At 36.7% G+C, this 10,728-nt stretch overlaps 1 protein-coding gene across 2 annotated transcripts in view; it reads left to right on the forward strand.

Moving 5' to 3' along the window:
• Nucleotides 1–5,363: 5,363 nt before the first annotated feature.
• tbx22 (T-box transcription factor 22) overlaps nucleotides 5,364–10,728 on the forward strand; it is a 7,162-nt gene continuing 1,797 nt past the window's right edge. For both annotated transcript variants that reach the window (XM_056472326.1, XM_056472327.1), the window contains exons 1-5: nucleotides 5,364–5,670; nucleotides 5,781–5,919; nucleotides 6,710–6,811; nucleotides 8,476–8,650; nucleotides 8,738–8,905. In XM_056472326.1, coding sequence (XP_056328301.1) covers nucleotides 5,529–5,670; nucleotides 5,781–5,919; nucleotides 6,710–6,811; nucleotides 8,476–8,650; nucleotides 8,738–8,905 — 726 coding nt within the window. In that variant the 5' untranslated portion in view covers nucleotides 5,364–5,528. The remainder of the gene's footprint in view (nucleotides 5,671–5,780; nucleotides 5,920–6,709; nucleotides 6,812–8,475; nucleotides 8,651–8,737; nucleotides 8,906–10,728) is intronic.

Here is a 10,728-nt window from a genome sequence, read left to right on the forward strand (position 1 = left end):
ATATATATATATAATTATATATATATATATATATATATATATATATATATATATATATATATATATATATATATATATATATATATATATATATATATATCCTGCCTTGTCACCTTTGTGATGTGGTAGAACTGCAGCAACTGCATGATGCTATCATATCAATATGGACCAAAACCTCAGGGATATTTCTAGTACATTATTGTTGAAGGTTACTTTTATTCAACCAGCAAGTGTTTTGACTGGAAATGACACAGGCTTCCCCCAAAAGATAAAAACAAGATACACAAGAGGCATCATTGTGGAAAAAAATATATTTCACAGCCTTTATTTACCTTTGCACAAAAGTGGCATGTCCAAAATGATTCATATATATAACTGTTGCAAAATGTCATAGTCTATGGGAAAATCTAAAGTGCTGCACCATTCTTAGTAATCCATGCTGTTCTAAAGTATCCTAATTAGCCTGATTCATAGGGAACAGCTGTTTTAATCAACTCAACAGGAGAAAAACTGAAGCTCTCTGCTGTTGGTTTGTGGACAGTCTTAAGACAAAGGAGCTCAGTGAGGACCTGTGGCTGCTCATAAGTCATTAAAGGGCTAAAATACCATATTTAAATGTTTTAAAGTTCCAATGGATATATATATATATATATATATATATATATATATATATATATATATATATATATATATATATATATAGAATGAATCTATTTTTAATCCATGAAAAACAAGGGCAGTTTATTTATTACACTAGTTCGTTATTAGTTCATTACGAAGAACATTCTGACAAAATCTAAAGAGGTGTTTACAAACCACACATATTTATTATCGAATCTTTGTTTTCTTAAATTCAGACTGTGTATATATGCTATTCAAATCAGTTGTGATGTTTGGTGTCTGAGGGTTTATTAAGGACACCTGAGCTCATTTTCAAGAAAGAATTGTTCCAAGTGACAAAATTCTTTCCCCCTGTTATTAAAGAGAAGATCCCATTTATTTTCTTTTTGGCTTAAGTTGCGGTCACATTGGGCTTTGTGTGTGCGAAATTCTGTCGTGCTGCACTGCGAAAAGGGGCGGGATTAAACATAATGATTAGACATTAATAAAGCAAGCGATTGCTCCTTGTTTTAAATTTCTGTCCAGAGAGGTCCTGTTTTGTTCCTCGATTGGTCTCATGCAGTCAAATGATGCGATTCGCAGGTTAGAGTTCACCTTCACCAAGCTTAAACTTTGCACCGCAGAAACCTGCGAAACTCGACGCATGACCCTGCGTTTCCGGTCTGACGCATTCACGTGCGTATGAATGGAAGTCTATGGAAGGAAAAGTCAAGTGTGACCGCACCTTTTGTCCCCTTATTAAGGTGCGGTCACACTTGACTTTTCTTTCCATAGACTTCCATTTATACGCACGCGAATGCGTCAGACCGGAAACGCAGGGTTATGCGTTAAGTTTCGCAGTTTGCTGTGGTGCAAAGTTCAAGCTTGGTGAACTCTAACCTGCGAAATCGCATCACTTGACTGCGTGAGACCAATCGAGGATCAAAACAGGACCTCTCTGGACAGAAATTTAAAACATGGAGCAATCGCTGGCTTTTTTAATGTCTAATCATCTTGTTTAATCCCGCCCCTTTTCGCAGCGCTGCACGACAGAATTTCGCACACACAAAGCCCGGTGTGACTGTAGCTTTAATCTGGGCTGCCAACTGCCAACTTAAGCTGCGGTCACACTATGAAGCTAAGGTCACACTGGGCTTTGTGTGTGCGAAATTCTGGCGTACGGCGCTGCGAAAAGGGGCGGGATTAAACAAGATGTTTAGACATTTAAAAAAGCGAGCGATTGCTCCATGTTTTAAATTTCTGTCCAGAGAGGTCGTGTTTTGATCCTCGATTGGTCTCACACAGCCAAGTGATGCGATTTCGCAGTTCAGAGTTCACCAAGCTTGAACTTTGCACCGCAGCAACATGCGAAACTTGACGCATGACCCCGCATTTCCGGTCTGAAGCATTCGTGTGCTAATGAATGGAAGTCTATGGGAAGAAAAGTCAAGTGTGACCGTAGCTTGAGTTTGGGCTTGCGAAATTCTGTCGTACGTCGCTGCGAAAAGGGGCGGGATTAAACAAGATGATTAGACATAAAAAAGGAGAGATTGTTCCATGTTTTAAATTTTTGTCCAGACAGGTCATGTTTTGTAATTTCCTTTTTTATGGCAAAGACTAGTCTATTTTCACTCCCCTAAATGTAAACTGAAGGCTGAGAAAAATGCTTATTTTAGACGAAAATTTTATACTGCATTTTTTGCAATTAATTTGGAGGATTTTGCATGTGAACTCTTCAAATCTTTGCATTCTTTACCCTCAGAACAAATTTCGGGATAAAAGTAAACTGATGGCTCAAAGTTAAATTAAAATAATTTATTATTATTATTATTATTATGTAGGTATATAGTAGGTAGTGCTGTCGCCTCACAGCAAGAAGGTCGCTGGTTTGAGCCTCGTTGGGTCAGTTGGCGTTTCTGTGTGGAGTTTGCATGTTCTCTCTGCGTTCGCGTGGGATTCCTCCGGGTGCTCCGGTTTCCCCCACAGTCCAAACACATGCGTAACAGGTGAATTGGGTAGGCTAAATTGTCCGTAGTGTATGGGTATGAGTGAGTGTGTATGGATGTTTCCCAGAGATGGGTTGCAGCTGGAAGGACATCTGCTGTAAAAACACGCTGGATAAGTTGGTGGTTCATTCCGCTGTGGTGACCCCAGATTAATAAAGGGACTAAGCCGAATAGAAAAGGAATGAATGAATGTATTATTATTATTATTCTACCAGTAGCTCTATAGTTTCACCACTAGATGTCTTACTTACACTCTAAAAAATGCCAGGTATAGTTTCAACCCAAATTTAAGTATGGTCAAGCTCTTGCCCTTTTTATGTAATTAATACCAGAGTTCCAAAGCGTCTGGTGCAGTAGAAAGAATACACGGTGGAGAGTGTTATTGGTTATGTGAGGTTATATGAGTGGTATAAGTTCAAAATAATGAAGTGGATAAAAATATAAAAGGAATTGTTATTGTTAGAAGATCAAACTATTACATAAATGTTTATATATAGGACCAGAGCAGTGTTTAGATAAGATAAAATTTTCTTAGAGGTGGCCAGAAGAGGCCGTACCAAATCTTGAAGTAGCACACTAAAAATAATGAATTCAGTTTAATGTTATATTTTTGTTTCTGGTAAATGAAATACTGTGGTTTTAATTCATTTAATTAATTATTCTTGAAATATTGCAATATATTCCTTGAAATAATTCTGCAAGTACATGTGCAAACCAAATAAAAATCAATATTTAGTTTAAAAACACTTTTCATATATATATATATATATATATATATATATATATATATAAAAATAACTTTTCAGTTATTTTTCACATACTTTTATTGTACAGCATACAGTATATGCCATGTCTAAAATTAATGAAGGTTAATGAGTTAATTAATAAAACAAACAAATGAACAAACAGAACAAAAGGCATTACTATACACACACACGCACGCACGCACGCACGCACGCACGCACATACACACACACACACACACACACACACACACACACACACACACACACACACACACACACACTTTACAGACCCTACATAATATAATTTATTCATATCCCTTTTTGAGCCACAATATTATTAATTCAGCTTCTTCTATTGATGTACATTAAGGTTAATATTAAATTGCCATTGCTGTCTATTGAAGGTGTGTGCCTGCTGTCAACGATGATCGGGGAGGGCAGTGGTGGTTCTAGTTTAAATGACACCCTGGGCGAACCACCCCATACACCCCCCACCCCCCTAAATTATTAGATTTGTTATTCAATAAATATAAAAATTTATTTATATTTATTCTAAATAAACTAAATTATTATTAAACTATTATTCTAAATAAATAACAGAAATGAATCCTAAATGTTACTGGAAAACAATGTAACTACTGGAGGCGCACGGGAATGGTTTTCTGCGCGCATGCGTCAGTTCGCTTTCACCAGCGTTGAACGAGCGCTGAGGGGGAGAGGCAGTGAATCAGCTACGTCAGTGGCACTAACTATGATTTAGTGGCTGCATTTTATTAATTTATTTATTGAAATATTGGGAATTTACATAAGTACATTTAAATTAATAATGTCAACAGCAAAATCATATTGGGGTGGCCAAAGGGGTGGGCAGAGTTTACCCAGGGGTGGCCCCTTGGGGGCGCCCCTGGATAAAATACAGAGCGTTAGTAGCCAAAGGTCAAGTTGTTGACGAAAAAAGGAAAGTCTTAAACCGTTTCTCAAGAATGACTCAGAAAAGATGAGATTTAGCTGAACACTGGTCACTTTACAATAAGGTTCCATTAGCTAATGTTAGTTAATGTATTTACTAACATGAATTAAGGCTGAACAATACATATACAGCATTTTAAAACTGAATTATTGTTCATTTGAAAAAAAAAATAATTTTAGTTTAATAATGTACTTTGTAACATTACTAAATGCACAGACAACGAATGACTGAAGTATATATAAGAATAAATCCTGTGATGTATTTTTCATAGTTTGTTCATGTTAGTGTTATTAAATTAATTAATATTTAAAGTGGGAGACATGGTGGTTAGCACTGTTGTCTTACAGCAAGAAGGTCGCTGGTCGAGTCCCGACCGGGTCAGTTGGCATTTCTGTGTGGAGTTTGCATGTTCTCACCGTCTCCCCGTGTTGTCGTGGGTTTCTTCTGGGTGCTCCCCTATAAGTCCAAAGACATGTGCTATATGTGAATTGGGTGAGCTAAATTGTCCATAGTGTATGTGTGAGAACGAGTGTGTGTGGTGTTTCACAGTGATCTGGCATCTGCTGCGTAAAACATATGCTGGATAAGTTGGTGGTTCATTGCGCTGTGGCGACACCAGATTAATAAAGGGACTCAGCCGAAGAGAAAATGAATGAATGAATGAAATTCAGACCATATAAATTGCTTGCAACCACTTACCTTAAAAATGTAATTTTACTTTAATAAATTTAACAATTCATTGAACAAAAAAAAATCTGTTGTTTTGAAAAATGTTGCAATTCTTTTACCAATGACTTCCATGGTATTTTTTCTATGGAAGTCAATGGTTACAGAGTTCTAACATTCTTTAAAATATCTTATTTGGTGTTCAACAGAAGAAAGAAACTCATAAAAGTTTGCAACAATTTGAGGAAGAGTAAATAGTGAGTAGTTTCAGTTTTGAGTGAACTATCCCTTTAAGTAAAAAAAAAAAAAATTACCTGTTTCTTATTGTACTCCTGGGACTGGTATTTATTCCCCCTCAGTCCTCCTCTGAGATCTTACTGGTGCCTGTAAGTTTGAGAACAAGAGCATCTTCTTCCCATTGGCAAACCGATGAGTTCTACTAAAAGGATGAGAAATGAACAGGTGAAATGTAAAGACAGCAGCGAAAGGTGTGATTTTTCGATCAGAACTTTGAGGAAACTTTAAAAGACTCCTGTCAGAATGCAGTCAATCACGCGACAAGTGGATCATACTTCAGGAAATCGCTGCAAGAAGATGAAGGTGGAAGATTTGAAGAATGAGAGTCTGCAGGATGTTTTGCACTGTGACAGTGACACACGGAGAACTTTATTTGACGCACAGGGTTAGTGTAACATCATTGTAGGAAAACATTACAGCAATATTCGGCAATTAAATCGTTAATATTGAACTCTGCATTTGCATTTGTGTTTTTTTTTTCGATGGTTTGTGAAGATCAGCGAAACAGCGCGAAGGAAAGAAAACCTGCAGAAGCTGAAGCTGTGAGGAAAGTTCGCGTTGATCTTCAAGGGTCAGACTTGTGGAAGAGATTTCACGAAATCGGCACAGAGATGATCATCACCAAAGTTGGCAGGTAAGATGACAATTTAAGCCTGTTATAGTTTTCAATCACATTTAACCTTTCAACAAATCATTATATTACCGCTATACATGTGACATGTGCTTTTGATAACATCTTTGGTGCTTCATCACAGTCTCCTAAAACTGTACGTTGATAATGAATTACGTTTGAGTGTTAAATTACGTTATAATTAGAGTATACTGTGTTATCTTCAGGGTTAGTTCAATGTTGTCACAATTAAAAAGTAACTTGTATTACAGTCTTAAGATACTTTTTAAAAAGTAACTAAATTTGTTTTAAAGTAATGTAAATTAAGTATTATGCTATGTCTTCAATTATAAAGATTAAAATAAAGGGAAAGTTCACTCAGAACTGAAAGTTCTGTCATAATTTACTCCCTTTCACTTGTTCCGAATGTGTTTGAGTTTCTTTATTCTGTTGAACACAAAGGAAGATATTTTGAAGAATACGGAAAACCTGTAACCATTGACTTCCACCATATTTGTATTTCTTACTATCAATTGTTACAGGTTTTTAGCTTTTTAAAATGACCTTCTTTTGTTTTCAACAGAATAAATAAACTCAAACAGGCTTGGAACAAGGTAAGGGTGAGTATATAAGATGTAAATGTGTTTTTTGGGCTGAACTATCCCTTTAAGATTGTAAAACCCATCTAAAAAAAGTTTATTTGTATAATTAAGTTGGAATACACCAAATAAGATGGTATAATAGACTGAAATACAGAGCAAAATGAGGGCATTATACAGTGTCAGTGATGATAGTTTGTTTATCATCTCCTCAGGAGAATGTTCCCTTCCATTCGTATCAAGGTGCACAATCTGGACCCTTTACAGCAATACTCCATTGCCATGGACATCATGCCTATGGACTCAAAGAAATACAGGTAGACTGCAGACAGTTCTTTTTAAGTAGTTTGCAATTGTAATTTCAGAAATGGTTTAATATTGATATGTACAATTTATATCTCCAATACATGTAATAATATATCAAAGAAATGCTTTAAAAATTAATTTGTAGAAAGACAAATTATTACTTTTGTGTACATCATTACATTTGGTATTATTTGTAGCTAAGTAACTAAACAACTTTGCCACTGTTGTTTTGCAAGAGCATTAGAAAATTGTTAGGTTATTTATAGTCAGCAGAATATCTGTCCATAGCACCATCAAAATTTATCTTAGCAGATATTAAGACTAATATTGTAATGACTTAGTTGCAAAGCGACATATAATCAACAGAATGTTCAAAAAGACAGTATAACGCTTTCAAAAATGCCTGTTTATTAACATTTTCCTGAGTTGGTCCTTGGAAAACATTATTCCTTGGATTGTTTTTGTTTGTTGTTGTTTTTATTTACATTTTCCAATTGCATTATTCATTCATTCATTCATTCATTTTCTTTTTGGTTTAGTCTCTTTTTTAATAAGGGGCACCACAGCGGAATGAACCGCCAACTTATCCAGCATATGTTTTACAAAGCAGATGTCCTTTCAGCCGCAACTCAACACCCATACACACTTATTCACATACACACATACAGTACGGCCAATTTAGCTTATTCAATTCACCTATAGCACATGTCTTTGGACTGTGGGGGAAACCGAAGCACTCGGAGGAAACCGAAGCACTCGGAGGAAACCTCACGCGATCACGGGGAGAACATGCAAACTCCACACAGAAATGCCAACTCGAACTAGTGACCTCCTTGCTGTGAGGCGATCGTGCTACCCACTGCACCACCACGACTCCTCCAATTGCATTATACCTTGATTTCTGTTCTAAAGACTTTTGGTACTGAGAACTTGACTTTACAGTTTAAGTGGCCTTTATTTACATTTTAGTTGTTTAAACCAGTACATTATAGCAGAAGTCATGTATATCTAAATAAATATGCAAAAATAAAAGCTTAGTTTCTGTTTTTTGTACCATATTTTACATGAACTTAGATAATGCAGAATATCAAATGACTTAAAATGACCATAAAAGTCACTTTGTTCAATTTCTTAACATCAAAAGTTGTCAGAGCAGAGATAAAAAATCTATAGTTAAATAAAAAAAATATATAAATTATAAATATATACAAATATATAGTCATAACATACTGTTTTTACACACACACAAAAGATTTTGATGTTTGTTCAAACTGCTTATTTAAAATGAGCTGAAATAACACAATTCTTGAGATTTTTATGGGACAACTTAACTGTTTTTTGTTCAATCCACTTAAAATTGTTAAGTAAACCTAATCGATTTGTGTTGGGACAACATGAATAAATTGTGTGCAACTCAGCATTTTTTACAGTGTGTATACCTTAAGGAATTAAGTTAACTTATTAGTTTTTACAAATTTAAGTAGATGGAACCTAAAACAGTTAAGTTGTCCCCAAAAACTTCATGAATTGTGTTATTTCAGCTCATTTTAAATGAGTAGTTTGAACAGACAGCAAGAACAATTATTTTACATGTAGTTTACCCTTGCTTCAAATGACTAATTAATATATTGAAGGAGAATTAAATCCAAGTACTTGTTCTTTTCTTCTGTGTCAGGTATGTTTACCACAGCTCTCAGTGGGTGATTGCTGGAAACACAGATCACTCCTGTATCCCCCCTCATCTGTATGTCCACCCGGACTCACCGTGTTCAGGAGAGAACTGGATGAGGCAGGTGATCAGCTTCGATCGCGTCAAGCTTACCAACAATGAGATGGATGACAGAGGCCACGTGAGTCGACTTTTTTCAGTATGTCTACAATATTATGCAATTAACAATCCCCTTCACACATATGCTAAACGTGTCAATTATATTCAGATAATCCTGAAGTCCATGCACAAGTACAGGCCACGGATTCATGTTATTCTGCATTATCCTCCTGAATGCCTGTCGAAGAGACTTCTGTCACTCCCTGCGGATGGTGTGTTCACCTTCTCCTTCCCTGAAACTCAGTTTACCACTGTCACAGCGTACCAAAACCAGCAGGTAACTTGCCAACGCATGAAATGTTTACAAAAACAGAAGGAAATCTTCCATTGTAAGGTGTTCATGAGGATCCATAACAGAATTAATAGTGTATTACTTTACTTTTAAGTTCATAAATACACAGTAACAAAATTCTGACCACCTAAACTTGAAGTTTTATAGTGACTAGTCACCAGTGATGAGAATAACAGCGCTGTAAATAAATGGCATTACTAACGGTAATACTTTTTTCAGTAACGAGTAATCGAATGAATTACAGTTTCCCCCGTTACAACACAGTTACTGTTACTGACAATAAAATGTGCATTACTATAATTGAGAACACTGAAGAGGTTTCCATGCGAGCACAATCTCTCTCAGCCATAGGACCTCTCTTTCTCTGGGGCGTGTGTGTGTGTTCGGGGCTGGAGCTAGACCAGGGATGGGCAAACTCGATCCTGGAGAGCCGGTGTCCCTGCATAGTTTTGCACCAACCCTAATCAAACACACCTGCTAGTAGCTTTCTAGTGATCTTGAAGACACTAATTAGGGTGTTCAGGTGTGTTTGATTAGTGTTGGAGCAAAACTCTGCTGGGACACCGGCCCTCGAGGATCGAGTTTGCCCATGCCTGAGCTAGACACATAACCAACCAGCAATGATGATTGCTGTGTCTGTGAACGTGGTGTAACTGCTAACATGATTATTGGCTTAAATAGAGTACATTTCCATCGTTTGCCAATCAGAGGCAGAGTAGGATGGGTGTTTACACACAAGCACACACACAGTCAGTCGCGCACACCAATGACCTCGGGGGCTGTTTCATAAAAGTTGTTTAGAAAAGCGGGGATTAAATTCGAAAACCTGACTTCAGTAAGCCGAAATAAATGTCCACGCTTAAATTGTTTCCATAACAGTAAGTTGAAGCTCATTCAATTGAATTAATCTGAGTACCGTTTACATAATCTAGCTAACTGCTCTTGCACGTTACTGTCGTAAAGCCTTAAAGGTCGAGCATAGATGCATTGATTATGTTGTGTGCTACCATGGCAGCTATGAGAACTGAAAGAGCTCTGAAATAAGACACAGCTATGTTCACAGTGAGTGAGCTTTGTTGGTTTTTAGAGTTCAAACTAATAATTTAGGCATAAGAATAAAACTACAGTACGGCTTGCAACAAAGCAAGAGAGAAGGCTGGCAGGAAATTGCACATTTTAAATAATATGCTGAGTGTGAATGTGTATGGATGTTTCCCAGTACTGGGTTGCAGCTGGAAGGGTGTCCACTGCATAAAACAAATACTGGGATAGTTGGTGGTTCATTCTGCTGTGGCAACCTTTGACAAATAAGGGACTAAGCTGAAGGAAAATCAGAATCAAAATCAGTTTTATTGCCAAGTGTGCTTCACACACACAAGGAATTTGTTTTGGCTACAGAAGCTTCCAGTGTACATAAAGTGACAAGTGACAACACAAAATAAACCTGAAAAAATAAAATAATAATAATAAAAAATGATGAACATTAAACAGATGCGGTTAGTCAAGAAACCTCGATGTTGAGTTGTATGTACAGATTGTTATAAATATACAGGTTATAAGGTGCTGTGTACAAGTGCGAATGTAGAAAGTATTGCATTGGATATTGATATAAGGTGCTGTGTACAAGTGCGTATGAGAAAGTATTGCACATATTTATTGCACAGTAGGGGAATATTTAACTGTTCATAAGGTAGACAGCCTGAGGAAAGAAACTTTTCCTGTGTCTGGCTGTTTTTGTGCTTGGTGGTCTGAAGCGCCGACCAGACGGTAACAGTTCGAACAGGTAGTGTGCTGGGTGTGAGGGGTCC

The sequence above is a fragment of the Danio aesculapii genome, chromosome 14 (assembly GCF_903798145.1).
Source record: "Danio aesculapii chromosome 14, fDanAes4.1, whole genome shotgun sequence".
Classification (NCBI taxonomy): domain Eukaryota; kingdom Metazoa; phylum Chordata; class Actinopteri; order Cypriniformes; family Danionidae; genus Danio; species Danio aesculapii.